This window comes from Seriola lalandi, unplaced genomic scaffold (genome assembly GCF_002814215.2).
Source record: "Seriola lalandi dorsalis isolate HSWRI2012SDOR001 ecotype SW California unplaced genomic scaffold, Sedor1 jcf7180002054296, whole genome shotgun sequence".
Lineage (NCBI taxonomy): Eukaryota > Metazoa > Chordata > Actinopteri > Carangiformes > Carangidae > Seriola > Seriola lalandi.
The window spans coordinates 67,542-86,911 of NW_019524849.1; the positions used below are offsets into that span (position 1 = coordinate 67,542).

Genomic DNA, 19,370 nt, shown 5'->3' on the forward strand with positions numbered 1-19,370 from the left:
TGTATTACTGTACTATGACATTTTATGTAAACACTGTGAACAGTGTAATATGATTACAGTACATTCATTGTGTATGGAACACAGTAAAATGAAGGAGTTGACCTACAGGAGTCTAACTTTAAAGCTCTGATGTCAACATGCTGAGTACATGACGCTGTTATGAAGTCAACATTTCAGTCAGTGGTTTTAGGTCCTGGCGTTGTACATCAACTTACTATACTATGACATTTTTTTACGTTTTATACTTTACTATGACGTGTCTTTTGTTTGTTTTTTAAATTTAGATTTTTATTGTTTCCCTCAGACACCTGAAAGAGCAGTATGAAACCTTTTACATAGATCACTCACTTGCTCATAAGAATGAGAAAAGAAGAAGACAGTATAAATACAATTGAATAAGCTGAAACATTAACACAATCCAGACAAGAAATGAGACAATATAATAATGATAAAATAATAATAGCGAAAATAAAAATGACACCACCAATAACAATAATAATAATGAAAACAATAACTACAATGATAAGTATATGAAATTGCTGATGTTTTTTGACATTTTCATGCCTTAGTGTATTGTGACGTTTTTTGACATGCAATACTATAATATGACTTTTTATGACATTATTATGCCTTATGATACTATGACGTTTTTGAGAATTTCATTACATACTATACGATGACTTTTCATTAAATTTTTATGACATACTATACTATGACTTTTTATAGCATAATATACTCTGACATTTTTCGACATTTTTATGCCCTACTATAGTATGACATTTTTGACAATTTGATGTCTTAATGTACTATAACATTTTTTGACATTTTTGTACCCCATTAAACTATGACATTTGTATACTTTAATATACTTTGCCGTTCTTCTGCTTTACTCTACTATGACATTTGTAACCTCAGAGTAGTATTACATTTTTATACCTTACTATATAATCACGTTTTTAGGCAGTATTATATACTATTTGATTTTTCTACCTTATTCTAAGTGGCTGAAACAATGATGATAGATTGAGGCACCTGAATGAGTTGCTTTGGCAGAGTGTGTGGACTCTGAGATCCAGGAGGCGGATCACTGCTCCTTCATGCAGAGGTGGTTGAACATCCACATCCTCCTGGACTCACTGTGGACACGCCCATGTCTGTCACCTGAGTTGTTTCCTGTTTAACTACAATACAATCATTTGCATTATAAAACATGATGATGATGATGATGATGATGAGCTGACAGATCTTACACATTAAACAAATATAAACTAAATTGCCTGACTTGACTGATCAGTTAAGTAACAGATGGGACAAATCTCAAATAATAAATCATTACTTACCAAAAAATTGATTGATTGTTTGTCATGTTTTGTCCACTTTTTCAGAGACATAAATAGAAAAACAAACATCACTGTGACACAGGAACAGAAAATATTTACAGATCAATTAGTAGAATAGCTGCTGATAAATATAAAGTGTGATGCAGGAAGATAAACAGAAGCCACAATGTTATAATGAAGGTGAAATAACTGATCAATCATTTATTTATCAATGACTAATAAAGTACTTTGCAGTTTAAAAACCCTTTATGATCATATTCATTCTTACCAGCAGAGCAGCAGGCAGACCGCTTTCCTGTTCAGATTGTTGATTTGACTCAACCCTGCAGGCTGAGTGAAGAGCAGCTCAAAGTCAGAGGTCAAAGGTCATGACAAATGTCAGACCAGCTTTCAATATCATCTTTATTTTCACAGAAGAAATGTTCCACACAGATGACACATGTAGAAAAAACTATGTCTCTGGTGATGTCACTGTGACTGGGAAGAGGGGGTGGGGTCAAGGTCATTTCAAGGCACTATTTCTTATATGAACATAGAAACAGGTGAGAGCAGGTGAACAGGTGAGGAGGTCAGATGTCATCCGAGGACGACTCAGTTTCAGCTACAGAGATCAATACTGTGATCAATACGATCAATACTGTTGTCAGAGTCAGTGAGAGGTCAGCCGCTGTCAGGAAGCTACAGTGTGCTCATCTAAACCAAAACTCATCACCATCATTACAAGTCCTTAATCAATAACCAGTAATCAAAAATCCTCTCACAGTTTTCTTAAAGGTACAGCAGGAGTCAGTTCAATACAAACTAAAATCAACAGAAATCACAGAAATCAGCAGAAAAACAGGAAAATTCAGTCGAACAACATAAAGAACAAAGTTTACAGCAAATTCATAAGAAAAGCAGAAAATTTCAAATTAGAAATCAGCAGAAATTTTCAGAAAGTCAGCAGAAATCAACAGAAATCATTAGAAATCTACAGAAATTTGCAGAAATCAGCCGGTACAACAGAAAGACTGAGCAGTTTACAGAAGATGCAGCTGATTCCTGTTTTGTTTTCGTTTCCTGTCAGACTCTGTTTTTAATAAATCATCAGATCATCAACATGTTGTGATGTGAAATCTGCCGACTATCACTGTGGTGACATGATGGAGGTCAAAGGTCAGCAGGGAGGACAAAACCTAAGGCTGAATCCAGATGTGTGCATGTGTTCTCAGGTGTGTACATTTGTTGGTTGTGTCTGTGGTACATTCAGGTCTGGACTCTGCAAAGAACCTGGAGTTCATATCTGCTCAGATCAGGATCATGATCATGAGACTTGTTCTGCAGCACAGCAAAGAGGACTAGACAGTTTGACCTCCTATATCTTTATACTATTCTAATGTTTAACATTTACAAACTGATCACAGATAAAACACCAACTGTTCTTTATTAAACCTGAAGTCTCTGATCTGTTTATTTACCACATTTAAAACAGAAGAAGCTATGACACTGCTGTGAGGATGATGAAGTCCACCTTCATCCTCTTTATTTCTCTGTGCAGCAGATCTAAGACCTAATCCGACCTGCTCAGACCTGTTCAGAGTCTAAGAACTGGATCATCACAGACATTTGGATCCAGCCTCAATTAAATCTGTTGACCTGCACAGCCAACCAACAAATTAACCAACCAACCAATCAATGAACCAATTTAGGAATCAGTCCACAGAGCATTCAGACAGTCGAGATGATAATTTCCTACATCAAATTAAATCACCACCGAGTTAGAGACACTAAAACTCCTCAACCACTGTGTGTGTGTGTGTGTGTGTGTGTGTGTGTGTGTGTTCATGTGTGCAGCCATGCGTGCTGCAGACACTGAGCTGCCGTCGCTCTGCGTTCAGGCTGCAGCTCCAACATGGTCAACAGGAAGTCACTGAACTGAGCCGCCTGGTCCAGAGGCCACTCGTACTTCTCCAGCAGGACTTCAAACAGTCCCCAGGGCTTCAGGCTGGAGATGTGCCGCAGCTCACCTGAGACAGGTAGACAGGTACAGAGGTGAGACTGGTAGAGAAATAAAACTCACTAAACTGCCAACTACAATCCCAGGGTGCATTTCACTAACAAACAGCCAATCACAGAGTGGGTCTGCAGGTCTCACCTCTCCTGTTGAAGTACTCTCTGGAGTACCTGCCAGACAGAGCAAAGGGCACAGGGATGGGTCCGAGAAGCTCCATGATGTGAGCGATGTGATCTGAAAAAAAAAAACACAGTGAAGTACTCTGAAGTACTTGATAGTACTCTATAGTTCAGTGTAGTCCTGCAGTACTGGGGTACCTTCGTCTCTGGTGTAGTCTTCTCCTGAATGAGGTTCAAACAGATAATCTCCTGTTGCCAGCTCAAACGCCTGAAACACAAATAACAACCAATCAATACACTGATTGATCAATAGTTTAACATGAAGAGCAGTTAGTGGAGTCCAGAGTGAACCTGCTGAACACGAGGGCGTGGCTAAACACTGAACACGTGAGGGCGTGGCTAAACACTGAACACCTTTAAAAGGAAACGGCCTACACTCCGAGGATCTGGTTGAAGGAGACTGATGCTAAATTCAGGAGCTAAAGACCAGAGACCACAGCAGCAGGAGACTCAGATGAAACAGGTGTTTCACAGGTTCAGGTTTAAAGATCCAGACTCGATTTGGTCTGTGTGATGTTTGGGTTGGTTACTGATCAAAATGCTCCAGTATCAATAAATGATTAGGTTCCGCATACACTCAGTGATCACTTCATTAGGAACACCACACTAGCACTGGGTAGTTCCTCAGTTCTTCATGTCATGGATCCACCAGATATTGAAACATTATTATCATCATCATCATCATCATCAGGCTGCCAATCTCCTGTTCTACCACATCCCAAAGCTGTTCTACTGGAAGGTCTGGAGACTTGGGAGGTCACTGAAGTTCACTGAACTCACTGTCATGTTGATGCACCCAGTTTGTGACATGGAGTATTATCCTGCTGGAAGTAGTTTTTAGTAGATGTTAAACTGTGGCCATGATGGGGTAAACATAGTCGAAGCAATGCTCAGATAAACTGTGACATCACACTATTACACCACCACCATCAGCCTGGACTGCTGACACAAGGCTGGTCTCTGACCCTACCATCTGCTGCCTCGGCACAAATCCAGATACATCAGACCAGGTCTTCAACTGTCCAGTGTTGGTGAGCCTGTACTCGTGTGTGTGTGTGTGTGTGTGTGTGTGTGTGTGTGTGTGTGTGTACCATGCAGGCGGTGCTCCAGATGTCAGCAGGTGGTCCGTACTCTGCTCCAATCAGAACCTCAAGAGCTCTGTACTGTCTGGTCTGAATGTCTTCAGTGAAGTGTTTGTGCTGAAAGAGAGAGAGAGAGAGAGAGACAGAGAGAGAGAGAGAGAGAGACAGAGAGAGAGAGAGAGAGAGAGAGAGAAGTCTGATTGTTCATAAGATGAAAATTACAGAGAGAAAGAGGAGGAGGAGATGATGAAGGTGTCTCACCACCCAGCATGCATTTCCCAGATCAGCGATCTTCACTTTCAGTTTGTCTGCATTTTGAGGATCCAGAGGACTGAGGACAAAGTCTGACGCACTGAACACTGAGGAGACAGAGGGCAGGTATGTCAGGTGTGTCAGCTGTGTCAAGTGTGTCAAGTGTGTCAAGTGTGTCAAGTGTGTCAGGTCTGTCAGGTCTGTCAGGTCTGTCAGGTCTGTCAGGTCTGTCAGGTGTGTCAGGGCTATCAGGGGTGTCAGCTGTGTCAGGTGTGTCAGGTGTTTCAGGTGTGTCAGCTGTGTGTCAGATGTGTCAGGTGTGTCAAGTCTTTCAGATCTGTCAGCTGTGTCAGGTGTGTCAAGTTTTTCAGGTGTGTCAGGTGTGACAGCTGTGTTACCTTTGTGTCTACATGTATCTGTTTTCTCACCGTCTCGCCCACTCGAGTATCCTGACTGAGTAGAAAGTGCTGATTCAGACGTCGCTGACATCACAGAACTGGAGAAACCTGATAGGCCAGACGCAGGGCTGGAGAAACGACCGGGGGCGTGGCCATTACACCTGTCCTCCAGCCAGGAGCAGGTGGACTCTGGACTGGCTTTACTGTTGGCTGTGGAACAGATGGTGTTGCCGTTGATAACGAGAGAACCTGAGAACACAAACACTGTGTTTATAATTACATGTACTGTGAGTACTGTGAATACTGCATGTACAGTGAGTACTGCATGTACTGCGTGTGTGTACTTACAGTGTGCGTCTGTCTGTGTTAGTGTGTTTCAGTGTGTATTCACAATGTGTATCAGTGTGTGTCAGTGTGTACTCAAAGTGTGTATCAGTGTGTACTCACAGTGTGTGTCTGTGTCCTCAGGTTGATACACTCCTTCTTCCTCCTCCATCTTCTGAACACAGGAGAAAAATTTAACTTATTTTGAAGGGTCATTTGTCATTTCCTGAATTATTCTGATTGTCTAACTGCAGTATTAATAGTAATAGTAGCAGTAAATATTGCTCTAGTACAGTAGCAGTACTGTAGTACAGTAAAGTACCTGTATATCTATCAGTCTCTCCTCCAACAGTCTCTGCTGACGCTTCGCTTTCCTCTTCAATTTCTTCTTCTTATTCTTAGACAGTTTACCAACCTACACACACACAGACACACACACAGACACAGACACACACACATGCACGCATGCACACAGGATGATTAGGGAACACAGTAACTCAGCTGTTTAAGTGCTCACACACACACACACACACACACACACACACACACACACACACACACACACACACACACACACACACTTTGTGTTGCTAACACTGCAGTGTTGGGGGGGTGACATCATGCATGGTGTCTCCTCTCTAGCTGCACAATGCTGGTCACAGCTGGTTACAAACACCTGAAACAGGTTCTCAATCTGAAATGGCAGTAACCAATGAGAACACAGCAGGCATCACATCTGGACACTTACCTGTAGATCCCTGGGAGCCGTGCTAACTAGAGAGAGAGACACATAGAGGCAGACAGACAGGGAGAGAGAGAGAGACAGGAAGAAAACATCAGAAACACAGGAAAGAAAAGATGGAAGAGTGGAACAGACAGACAGTCTACAGACAGACAGACAGGTTACAGAGAGAGAGACAGGAGGAAACAGAAACAGAGGAAAGAAAAGATGGAGGAGTGGAACAGAAAGACAGGTCACAGACAGACAGGTTACAGAGAGAGAGAGACAGGAAGAAAACATCAGCAACAGAAGAAAGAAAAGATGGAAGAGAGAGAGACAGGTTAAAGACAGATAGAGAGACAGACAGGTTACAGAGAGAGACAGGCTACAGACAGAAAGACAGATGGGTTACAGACAGATAGATTACAGACAGACAGATTACAGAGAGAGACAGGCTACAGACAGAAAGAGAGATGGGTGACAGGTTACGGAGAGAGAGAGAGAGACAGAGAGAGAGAGACAGGAAAAAACATCAGAAACAGGGGTAAGAAAAGATGGAAGAGAGAGACAGGTTACAGACAAACAGAGAGACAAACAGGTTATAGACAGAGAGACAGGCAGTCAGACAGGGTACAGAAAGGAGGACAGACAGACGACAGACAGAGAGACAGTTAAACAAGTTAAAGACAGACAGAGAGACACACAGACAGGTTACAAATAGACACGCGGACTACAGACAGACAGGTAGACAGACTACAGACAGACAGGTTACAGACAGACAGGGTCAGGTCTATGGTCTGGGACTTCAGTTCTGACTTCTTGTATGAGATAGTATGAAGATGTGTTCTGTTGTGTTCAGTCTCAGTCCCACCAAAACTGTCTAAAGAAACAATAAGGTCAATCCTATCGGTCATGTCTACCTGATCAATCACATCACTGCTCCTCACCTGATGATCCTGAGGGGGGTGGGGCTCCAGCTCTCTGCCAGACGGTGGCCTCAGCTGCCAACCTCCTAATGTAGACCTCGTCTACATCCAATAAAATGTTCTCTGGTTTGATGTCGGTGTGGATGATCTTACACTTGGTGTGAAGGTAATCCAGACCCTGAAGCACCTGGTGGCAGACACAGCCCAACAATAGGAATTGAATTTTATTGATACCAATTTCATTATCGATTCTGCTTATCGGTCTGATTATTGATTGTGTCCCTCCTTTAAAACAGCTGGCTCCATCTGTTGACCTACACACAAACTACATCTATAAAATCCTCAGATCAGTGAATATTTACATTAACATAATAACGATAACACCGGTTATCAGTCCAGTCCTCACAATAATACAATTAGCTTTAGCTACAAAATGTGAATTTGAGCCTATTGACTATGGCTGCAGCTTTATTATTATTTAATCAATTATTAATTGGCTGCTTCAGGTCCGTTGTTATGACTCTGTCCATGTCGCTCTGTGACCTCTCAGGAACAGCTCCATAGAACTTCTTCAAATTTGGCACAAATGTCCATGTTGGTGGTCAAAGGTCAAAGATCAAAGATCAAGGTTGCGATGACCTCACATAACACATTTTTGTCAATAACTCACAAATCCATTCACTAATTATGACACAATATAACTCAAATGTTTGTAAGGATAAAATGGAAGTTATGACATTTCATATCCAAAAGGTCAAAGGTCAACTTCACTGTGACATAATAATGTTCAGCAAAAAGACTTCTGGCCATTATTCAACACTGTAACTCAAGAAGAAGACACTGTGTTTCCTGAAACTTGACTGATTGGTGGAGGAAACAACATGAGGAGGTGATTCTACTTCAATATAAAATACTGATTCAAAGATGTTTCTGACCATTAATCAGAGACAGAGACAGCTTGTTACAGACAGAAAGAGACACTGTCCAGCTTGGTAATTTGCATGGTCCTTGTGTAATTTGCAGGGCCTTATATAATTAGCAGGCTGTATGGCCACCCAACACTAATGAAAGGAACACAATTCTAGTGGTTCAGACCATTTTGAACCAGTTCTCAACTAGACCTATTTCTCAATTTCAATAACCATCCCAGTGACTGCTGAGGTGAACTCCAGGTACCTGAGGTGATGTCAGAGTCACAGGTGTTACCTGTTTGATGATGGTCTTCACACACAGCAGAGGAAGTCCCATGTAGTTCGACTTGATGATCCACTTTAACAGCTGATGACCCAAAACCTCCAGAACCATACAGACATCTGAGAGAGGCTGAGGAAGTAACAGGCAGACAGGTGGACAGGTAGACAGACAGACAGACAGACAGGTGATGAAGGATACGGACTCCATTGACTCCAGAGATCTTGAAGTCATCGATCAGCTGGACGATGGTTTCTCTGTGGGGGTCCGAGGGGTCACTGTCCCTCACCTGGAAACAATGAATCAGTTCAGTCTCCTCATCTCAGGACATGCTACCAGTCTGTGTTTGTGTGCATGTGTGTGTGTCTTACACATCTGAGCAGTTTGATCTCATCCAGAGCCGTCTCAGTGTAATGTGGAGCACTTTTTACCACCTTCAATGCCACAAAACGTTTCTTCCTAAACACACACAGAGAGTCAGAAGAGGTGTGATTGATGTATGTGATTGATGTGTGATTGATGTGTGTGTGTGTGTGTGTGTGTGTGTGTGTGTGTCTTACTGCAGATCCCAGCAGAGCCAAACAGTAGAAAAATGTCCCCAGCCCAGTTTTCTGACCACGTGGTATCTCCCATTAAACAGGTCACCAATCTTCACCGGGTAGTAACCACCTGCAACACAAACACAACAGACATTACAAAACATAGTGGGGTATCAATGGGTATCCCAGGAACCCTGGGTCCACTGCCTTGGGAGTGTTACTAAGAGAGAGATAAACTAAGTGTCAGCTCAGAGTCCAGCCTCCTGGACTCACTAGTCCTCCTGGACTCACTAGGTTGAGTACTGAGAGGAGGAGGAGGTCGAGGTCAGAGTCAGAGTAAAAGTCAAAGTCAAAGTCAGAGACAGAGACAGAGACAAAGTCAGACACAGAGTCAGAGAAAGAGTCAGAGTCCGTATTAACGTCAGACACAGAGACAGAGTCAGAGTCAAAGACAGAGACAGAGACAAAGACAAAGACAAAGACAGAGACAGATTCAGAATCAGGGTCCATGTTAAAGTCAGACACAGAGTCAGAGTCAAAGTCAGAGACAATGACCTTTACAGTAGTCTGACGGGTCTTCCTGCTCTTCATCATCTGAGCCCAGCAGCTGAGCAGGGGGCGGGGTTAACTCAGGAGGGGGCGGACTCAGAACCGGAGAGGGTGTGGTCAGTTGATGGGTAGCTGATGACATCATAGGAGGCAGACCAATGGGAGGACCCAGAGAGTCGAGGGAGTGGAGGAAGGAGGCAGATGAGGAGCAGAGCGGGGAGTAGAGGTGGGAGGAGGCACTGGAGGTGAAGGTCACTGATGTCAGCAGCAAGGGGTCAGGGTGGGAGGGGCTTAATGGAGGGCTAGGAGGGGCTTTGACAGGATGTGGGACAGACAATGAAGATGATTGAGGTGCATTGTGGGTAACATTGTGGAGTAGGATTGGAGGTGATTCCAAGGGATCTGTCTCAGAAACACTTGGATTAACAGTTTGAAGAGTCCTGTGAGGCAATCTGGAGGAATTCTGGGTAATATTTTCGTTTACAGTTGGCGGTGATTGGCTGGGACTGTGGGCGGGACTTTGAAATGTGGTAGGGGGTGATTGGGTGAAGGTCTGAGGAGTCAATGGTGCTGTCAAGGGCGTATTTGAACGGGGCTGCGGGGCAATTAACAGGGTAGTTCCAGGAGGTACCAGGGGTGCTACATCTATTGCATCTAGAAGGGTGGATGTGGTCTCCAGTGTGTCCTGGAGAGGTGGGGAGGAGGTTCTGGGGACACTCTGGGACTGCCAGGTGGTACGTAGAAGATTTTGTTGGGCTGCTGAGGTGGTTTCATGGAGATCTTCTGGATGTGATGATGTGATGGTTTTTGGAGTACTTTGGGGGCAAGTCTGCATTGGTGTGGTTGGAAAGCTACTCTGAAGGTCACTGAGGTCCTCCAGCCTGAAAAAGACAAAAAATAAGCTATTACATCAGAGCTAAACAGGAAGGGCCTGAAGCTGGATCTGTGGTGATGACACAACATCAGGAATCGATAAACAATTCCAATAGAACTGGTTCTCAACTGGATCTGGTTCTTGATTCCCATCCCCAAGTGAACATCTGTACAACATGCACACACCTGGACCACACACACACCTGAACAACACAAACACCTGGTCACCTGTACAACACGCACACACCTGAGCACATGTACTACATACACACATATAGCAATGTTTCCAGTCTGAACACGGTCATTCTAACCATGTTCACTCAGCGCACACACACGCACACACACTTTGCTGCTCTGAGTCATGGACATTGTTAGGGTCAGACTCGACTGCACTGAAATAGATTGAAGAGTGTGTGTGTGTTGTGGGATCATGATTCAAGCTCTGGGTCTATTATTGGAGCTGAGTCTCTGCAGGCCCAGCACCAAACCTGTTTCTGTAAGCAGGACACCAGTTAGTTAAGCACAATGACTGGGAGCAGGGGGAAACTGTTAGCCTTGCTGTTTCATTTACACGCTGATCTTCTTTAGTGAACAGGTGTGTATCATTCATCAAAGACTCCTGCAGTTTTATGTCATCACTGAGTCGTTACCATGACACACAGTCTTCTTCATGAACTGTTTAAACCCAGAGTGCAGTAGATGTTGGTGCCCTCAGTTTATTCTGGCAGGCACAGCTCTTCCCTTTATGCCATGTAAACATGCCATAGACCATCTGAGCCTTCATGGAGATCAGCTGTGTTTCTGATGGGATCAGCCAGAGGCAGCAGATGAAGAAAAGAGGGACTCAACAGGTGAGACCACCTTCAGACAGCAGACTCACCTCAGTCCATTCACATTGGAAACTCATATGAGACAGCCATCTCCCCCTGTCAGCAGAGACTCCAGTTTGGAGTGGATATTACCCAGTAGTCCAGCAGTCAGCTGACAGCCCTGACCTCCCACTATAGAATGTGATATATCAGGGGGTCTTTAGATGGTACCACCTCCTTAATGAGCATTAAATCACGAAAACCACCTCTGAATTTGAACTCTTGAACTGACGTCAATTTTTCTAATTAAGATCCAGAGTCAGGGAAATCAGGACCTAGTCACTGTGATGGGCTGGACCCCAGATTTGGGGTTAATTACATGATAATTCATGGATGTAGATATGTTCTAATTTTTTGCAATGTTTTCTATGTCTGATTAGACCTCAGCTCAGGTCAAAGGTCAGCAGGCCAATGAGCAACACATGAACTTAGAGCTGCTCGATCTTACCATAGTCACATCATCCTATCAGCTAATCACAGAGATCATCGTCACAACCCTACAGGAACCTGGTCCTGAACCGTCAGGACGGTAAAGACCATTGGACTGAACAAAGACACAAAGACAGACGAGAAGTCAAACACACACACACACACTGCTAAATATAGCCTCCGAGTGTGGTGTGTATGTTTGGGGTCATCAGTAAGTCTCATCTAACATCTCTGCTGATTTCTCACCGTTGCTCGTCGGTCCGGACTCTCCGGTGCTTCTTGCCTCTGCGCCGGTGTTTCTTCCCGGGGGCAGCAGAGTTTCCAGTTCCAGCACTGACCGCTGCTAAGGGGAGGAGCCACAGAGTCAGAGTCACATTCAGTCACACTAACAGATCATCACAATAATATGGAAATCTAGGGATTTGATTAGCAGGAATATAACTCCTGAAATATGAGTTAACCCCTTTACAGACTTATGAAGAGTCACTCTTAATTTTTACACCAAACTGCACTTCTACATTTTCCTTCTGCATTAGTAAATGTATCTGTTTAGACATTCCCTGACACCCAAACAGAAACATTATTACTCTGGCATAAAGTTCAATTAACAAAATTTCAGACCACAGGTCCTCATTACTACAAAAACATAAAATATTAAAGCACACATTCACAACTGTTCAAACATACATTACCACTTACACAAACCACACACAAGGCAAAAATCTTAACTGTTCGGATGTGATTGTGTTAACACACTGCTCAGTGTGGCAGCCACCACAAGGAAGCAAACACATGTGTCATCTGGAGGAATTTACCAGAAGACATTAGTGTTTGATACTGCTGAAGGTAATCACCTGTTAATACAAGATTTTTTCAACGGTGTCTGGCAGTGAAGCCCTGAACCACAAACCCGTTGTGTGTGTGTGTGTGTGTGTGTGTGTGTGTGTGTGTATGTGTGTGTGTGTGTGTGTGTGTGTGTGTGTGTGTGTTTGTCTGACAGCAGCAGCAGTCACAGCCTGGTACCGTTAGCTAATGCTAACTAGCTTAACAGAGTTCAGCGACACTGAATCAGATACAAACTGCACCGACAGCACTGACAGTTGACCCGGGACACCGACCCGGGCCAGGAAATCTTTACCTATCAACATTGTTGCTCCTCAAACGGAAACGGGTCAAAGCGGTCTCTCTCTCTCGGCTGGACTGACGGTACTCTGACAGTTAGCTCGTTAGCCTCCGTTAGCCGGCTGAACTTCACCAGAGACCGGCGGTGAACCGGAGACAGTCCGGCTGGAGACGGTTCAGGAGGTCCACAAACTAACCCGGGTCAGGACGTATGAGTGCAGTGCAGCGTGGTGAACACGAGTCAGTGGCCTGTCCGTTAGCCTGTTAGCCCGTTAGCCCCGTTATGACAGCTGACGGTCTGCTGCCAGTTAGCCTGTTAGTCCGTTAGCTCCAGCTGCAGATCAGCGGCTCCCTGCAGTATCCGGCCCGGTCGTGTACTACCTCTGGACCTGGTCTGTACTGGGTCCGCACCGGGACCACTCGGTTATTCTGGGTGTGTTTTCTCTGCTGTGTCGGTCCTACCGTTCATGGTCTCAACAGCTGCTGACAGTCTGACACCGGACACCGGGCTGCGCGCATGCGCAAACACCGGGCACGCTGCTACTGGACCCAAACTGGGACCAGTGGCGGATCTACAGTAAGGAGGGAGGGGGGCAGATTGCAAACTAAAAGTTCTCATAAATATAATAATAAGTCAGAGTTAGAAACACTTCCTGTAAATTCCTCTATTCTAGTGAAACTAGAAACATGTCATCACTGACATGAGACAAACTCCTCTATAACTGTATGAGAGACAGATTTAATTGTTCATTTTCTGCATTTCCTATGTGTCATATAAATTCATGATAATTTAAGTACATAAGGTAATTAAGGTAATGGAATAAATACGATATGAAAAGGGTAACATTGATGGATGGTTTGATTAAAAATATACGAGTTTGGTTGTAAATTAGATGCCCTTCATGTAAGGTTTTGTTTTTATTGAGTAAGAGTCACATGATCAGAATTTGGCTAGGTGTATGACCATGGCATTATGGGTCAGCGCAGAACACTATGGTGGCAGCTCCAAATTGACATTTTTCTGCACATGGTTCAAGAGGCGCACACAGTAATTGTATTGGATTTATATTTGTGTATATTGTAATTAACATGCTTATATGAACATTAATGAGAATTTGAAACAACAGACAGACATGTGCTTCAACTTTTATGTTTTTATTTTTGGTAGTTTTCATGGCGTCCTCTGATGTCATCGAGAGGGAGAGAAATAAATGTTGAAAGATATCTGTATGAAGCATGGCCATTATTGTTGAACCAGTGTAGCTACATCCTCTATTCTAGTGAAACTAGAAACATGGCATCACTGTCAATAATGTACTGAAGTCAAGAAAGAGGATGACCGTGCAGAAGTTATTATCAAGATTAAAGATAAATAGTCAATAAAAACAGTGTCAAGATATAATGTGTGTGACATCATCAGGATGTTTGTGACATCATCAGTATGTTTGTGACATCAACAGATATTTTTGGATCTTCAAGAAGATAAAACGGCAGCAGCTGACAGTGAACATCAGCCTGGTCTTTGATCATATTGATCCAGATCTGAACTAAAACTCCAAACAACACAAACTGTTAAAATTATAACTTTATTTTTACATGATACAAACTGTGTTTGGCCTTCTGCCATTTCACAATAAAAACACATTTCCATTGCAGACGGAGTCATATTCACCATCATCATCAGCATCCTCAGACAGGTATTTACAGGAACATTTACACACTGTTAGCAAACTGTACAGGGTCAATAGAAAAGCAGTCTGTGCTTCATTACTTCATCAACTGATCCTGGATTTATTTGTACAAACATGTTAAAGTTTTTATTCCCTTGTAGAAAAAACGTTTCAGTAACAAACAGCTCGACCAATCAGAGCTGAGGATCTGTTCCATTACTTCCAGAAGATTAGAAAACTGTACAGAGACCAGATAGAGATAGATATACATCATCAGCGACGCAGCAGAGTTTAAACACTGCCTCCCGCCTTCATTTAAAAAAACAAAATAACAAATTAGCTTGAAGAAGCACCGTAAATTATCATCATCATCATCACACGCATGCAAAGTCTAATCTGATCAGAGAATTACAACTACGGGTCAAACACAGACTCAAAAAACACGCAAGGCAAAAACACAGAGAAGATCAAAGAGCAATAATCAGAAATACCAGAAGAAGAAGAAACGTAGAGAAGCTGCAGGAAGATCGTTCAGATACGAAGACCTGGTTCAGTCAGACAGTCAGAGTCTGTTTGTTCATTATTGCCTGGTGGGTTCAGTCTTCAGTCAGAGTCCATTTACACTTAAAAACATACAGTCCAGGAGAGTCCCCATGAAGCATATTTTCAAATGAAGACTAAATAGTACAGTGTCATACACACAGAGAAAACACCCCAACAGGTAAAACAACAAACTGTTGCCATGGAAACACAGCTGACAATCTCCAGGATGAATCCAAACCTTGAATGTCTTGACTCACAGACTGAGTCCTGCAGACACAGTTAGGTTGGGGTGTTAAACTGTAAGATCAGATCAGATCTATGTCCAGGTTCTTGTGGGAACTGTTTCTTCATGCTGAAACAACACTGAAACATCATAACGACATCATCTCTGATGATCCTGTTCTCTGATTTAAAGTGAAGTCTGATGAGGGAACTATGGTGACTGAATCTATGACCCTCTGATCAAAGTGTTGTAATATTTATGTGTCTGTGTTAATCTGCTGCTGATGACACTGATCATTTCCTCCTGCTGCAGGTTCACATTAACAGCATTTCACTAGTAATACAGGAGCCGACTTTTATTATGAAGTGTTCACAGAAGATGCAATGTGTTTGATAAATAGGCTTAGCACTTGTTCTGTTGTTCATCAAAAATACATGTACAAAACAGAACAATGTCAATTTTTCGGATCAGTTTGAAATGTTGAAGGGAGTGATGAAGAGTCAGGAGCAGCCAGAGTGAGCTGACGAAGAGCTGCACAACTCCACCTGGTCAGCCAGGTAATCAGCTCCTGTCACTGTGCTGCTGTTCAGACACAGGCGATGTGCAGCATCAAACAGACCACAGCTGCTCCCACAAAGATGGAGACTGGCAGTTTATTCTCTGACTTATTTATGCCCCCAGAATTCTGGGAGCTTTAGTGCTAAACTGTATTTGCTGTTACCACCAGAAACTACAGGTGTCGCCAAATTAACCAAGACTGAAATCAGTGATTTTGACTTTATTATTGCTGTTAATGAATTGAGGATATTTGGATTCAGCCTGTCAGATGGTTCAACTGGCTGAGATCAGAGCCAGAAATATAACATACCTGTACAACTCATGTTGTTAAACCATCAGCTACACACACCTGAGCCCAGTGTTCAGATGGGTGCTCTGTTAATTCAGTGAAATTAGTTTTATTCTACTGACAAAATTCATCAGTTTTTGTCTCAGGTTGTGTTCAGGTTAAACAAACAACCTCCATGTTTGTACTGAGCTGAGCCTGAGGATAAACAAACATTTCAAACAATTAGCATACCAGATGTTATGCTAAATGTTTCATAAAATCTCACGTTACCAACTACAAACAGCTAGCTGTTTTTCACTAGCTGCTTGTTTTAATATACATTTAATCAGGGTGTTTGTTGATACCTTATGCTTTCTACAAGCAGCTAGTTTCAAACAGCTCACATATCTGACATTACGCAGGCTGTAAGGAGCCATCTTTGTTTAAGGATGTTACATAACCATAACCTCTTGTCAATGCAATCATAGCTCAATATAATTTATTACAGACTTTAACAGCTTGTACAATTGTTGCTACCAGTAACTCCTCATGTAACATTTAAACTTGACAGATCATTGTTGATGACAGAAAGAGCAGCTGACACAATAATCTCAACTCCAGAGGTGAACCATGAGTTGAGACTAGCCTAGCATAATGTTATGCTAGATATTCTATAATATAGCATGTTATGCTAGCTGTTCTGTAAAATAGCATAATGTTATGCTAGCTGGTTCTGCAAAATAGCATAATGTTATGCTAGCTGGTTCTGCAATATAGCATAATGTTATGCTAGCTGGTTCTGTAAAATAGCATTATGTTATGCTAGCTGGTTCTGTAATATAGTATAATGTTATGCTAGCTGGTTCTGTAATGTTAAGCTAGCTGGTTCTGTAATATAGCATAATGTTATGCTAGCTGGTTCTGTAATATATGTTCAGTGTTAGACTGGGTTCAGTGTGGGGTATTAGTACATAATGCAGGGTTTGTTGTTTTCCCTCCCTGGTTCAATAAAAGTTAAACATTAAAATGAATTTATGTTCCCATGATGCTCTGGGACACATGCTCAATAAGGCTACTGTCAGAACAGACAGACAGTGCCACCTAGCTGCAAGAGTGAAGGCACAGCTGGGATAAATAGGTATAAATAGGACTTACAGTATGTACACACAATAAGTTAGTGACTCTCTCTCTCTCTCACACACTCACACACACACTCACACACACACACAGTTTAAACCCCCAGATTTCAGATTGTTTTGATCGTTCTTCAGCTCTTTGTTCATTCAGCAGGTTCGACTTAAAATATTCAGTCTGATTCTAGTTTCTTGTCTCTAAACTTTTTATTTTACATACAAAAACTTAACCAGCAAGTTAACTTCAGTCAAACTACCTGTTTCAGCAGTTCAGGTAGATCTCCAGCTATCAACCTCCTTTTATCTTGTAAGTTCAGGTTTTATTTGAGCAGTGAAAACAATATATCATCATCGTCAGGTCTTTTCAGGTGACCTGCTTCGATCAGAAAGTTAAACCTCCCTGATCATTCAGCTAGAGAGTCTGGCTCTGATTGGTCGGTTTGATGATCAGACTGGGCTTGTTGAAGTTACATGTTGAATGACTTATGTTACTCGAATATGAGATCAACTCATTCATAAAAATAAAAACCCATGAACTGGACCTAGACCAGACTGGACCAACAAGCAATGAATCCAAACCTGAATGGACCTAAAGAAAATCCACCTAATCCTGAACATGCTGCAGACAAGAGGCCTTCAATGACCAATGGAAACCCTTCTCAGACCTAACCTGACAATACTGAAGATCCACATGAGACCCAAGGTTAGTCATTCAAATCTGATCCATAGAGTTTGGAACATAAGGAAGGAGGGACACTCAAGCATGACCTGAAAATCTACTCGGGACCAGAAGGACCATTAAACCCAATCCAAATGGGGCCTAATGAAGCTGAACTGGACCCAAGGACAACCAGACCCAAGCTAAAAGGGAACCAAGGAAGCACCATCAAACTCAATTTGAAAGAGACTCAATAAAATGTGACCTCAATCGCACTATGGTCTCCATAGTAACAAGCGTCACTGAATGATGCTCTTCCATCTTTCTTCAAGCCACTCATCTGCTACACGCTGATTGGTCGATAAATAAAAATTCAGTGCTTGTAGCTTGAATTATCCAAACCTGAGAACCCTGGTGAGTCAATCTGGACTCAACCTGGAACTGAGGAAGACTGGAGAGACTGGGAACCAGTGCAAGCCTGATCCTGAGGTTGTACTAGAACTTTTAGCTCCAGCTTGTGTTGTTAAAAAACAACCAGAAACTGGAATCAGACTGAAACAGTGATTTCAAACCACTCCCTGATTCTGTTATTGCATTGAGTCAAACCTCCACATGTGGGGGGAGGGGGCAGACCTGCATCACAACGCTGGTTTCAGTAGTGAAGGCAACAACACTGTCGATAAAAAACATCCAGCAGATCAATGATCAATACATGTCATCAGTAGAAACTATTACAATTGTGCTTTTTGACTCTTGACAGACAGCAGAACAGCACAGCAGGGAACTCTGGGAAATGTAGTGCAAGGCAGCAGGAGACGATATTCCCTGATCTGATCGGTTAGATTGTCATTTTACATCACAGACTGGTGTCAGATGGGTCTAACATCTGGTTTAAGTATGGATTAAGTCTGGTTTAGGTCTAGTTTAAGTCTGGTTAAGTTTTGGTTTGATTAAGTTTCAGGTCAAGCAGGTTCAGCTGCTGCTGCTGCAGAGTGAAGGGATCTAAAGACATCCTGAGTCCAACTATAAAAACCTTGTATATTATATCCCAAGCGGACACGGACACACGCACACACGCACACACACACACACACACACACACACACAGCAGGAAGACACAATGTTAACATGAGTACGATGGTTTCCAGAGTTTCAGTCTCTCAGAGCTGCTGAAGGAGCTTCTTCATCCTCTGTTCTTCCTCTGTGGGGCTCCAAGTGTCTCCAGGGGTCAGAGGTCATCAGAGGCCAGTTCTTCCTGTGGGCTGGTTGATGGAGTCAGAGAGGTCATCAGAGGTCAGTGACCTTGTTCTCTACCAGGGCAGCAACCTGCTGCAGTCGGTAGGCCAACTGCATCTTCTGACCCGAACTGTCCTCCTCCAGAGACATGATGATCTTAGAGAGAGACAGGTATAGAGACAGACAGGTGCAGAGACAGACAGGTGTAGATCTGTTAGTGTTTTAAAGTGTCTATCACAGATCTCAGTGGTTGAGAGTCTCAGAGTCTCAGTCTTCTTTAGTCTTAGTCCCGGA

At 42.8% G+C, this 19,370-nt stretch overlaps 2 protein-coding genes across 4 annotated transcripts in view; both read right to left on the reverse strand.

Annotated features, from left to right (window-relative positions):
* Nucleotides 1-1,515: 1,515 nt before the first annotated feature.
* On the reverse strand, nt 1,516-13,279 carry srpk3 (SRSF protein kinase 3). 3 transcript variants are annotated; one of them, XM_023406157.2, is made up of 17 exons: nt 12,804-13,279; nt 11,912-12,005; nt 9,501-10,375; nt 8,967-9,075; nt 8,778-8,865; nt 8,608-8,695; nt 8,422-8,528; nt 7,237-7,402; nt 6,317-6,342; nt 5,891-5,983; nt 5,692-5,743; nt 5,275-5,493; nt 4,856-4,953; nt 4,604-4,711; nt 3,651-3,720; nt 3,475-3,567; nt 1,516-3,346 (listed from the first exon to the last, which is right to left on the reverse strand). In XM_023406157.2, exons 1-17 carry the CDS (start codon nt 12,811-12,813, stop codon nt 3,162-3,164), a joined length of 2,481 nt encoding a protein of 826 aa, XP_023261925.1. In that variant the 5' UTR covers nt 12,814-13,279; the 3' UTR covers nt 1,516-3,161. The 3 variants fall into 3 exon arrangements, with proteins under 3 accessions (XP_023261925.1, XP_023261926.1, XP_023261924.1); XM_023406158.2 differs by having other exon boundaries at nt 5,692-5,740; nt 11,912-12,008; XM_023406156.2 differs by having other exon boundaries at nt 11,912-12,008.
* Nucleotides 13,280-14,359: 1,080 nt separating this feature from the next.
* Nucleotides 14,360-19,370, reverse strand: part of plxnb3 (plexin B3) — a 52,127-nt gene continuing 47,116 nt past the window's right edge. The window contains exon 40 of the mRNA XM_023406146.2: nt 14,360-19,232. Within this exon, the coding sequence (XP_023261914.1) occupies nt 19,128-19,232 (105 nt within the window). The 3' untranslated portion in view covers nt 14,360-19,127. The remainder of the gene's footprint in view (nt 19,233-19,370) is intronic.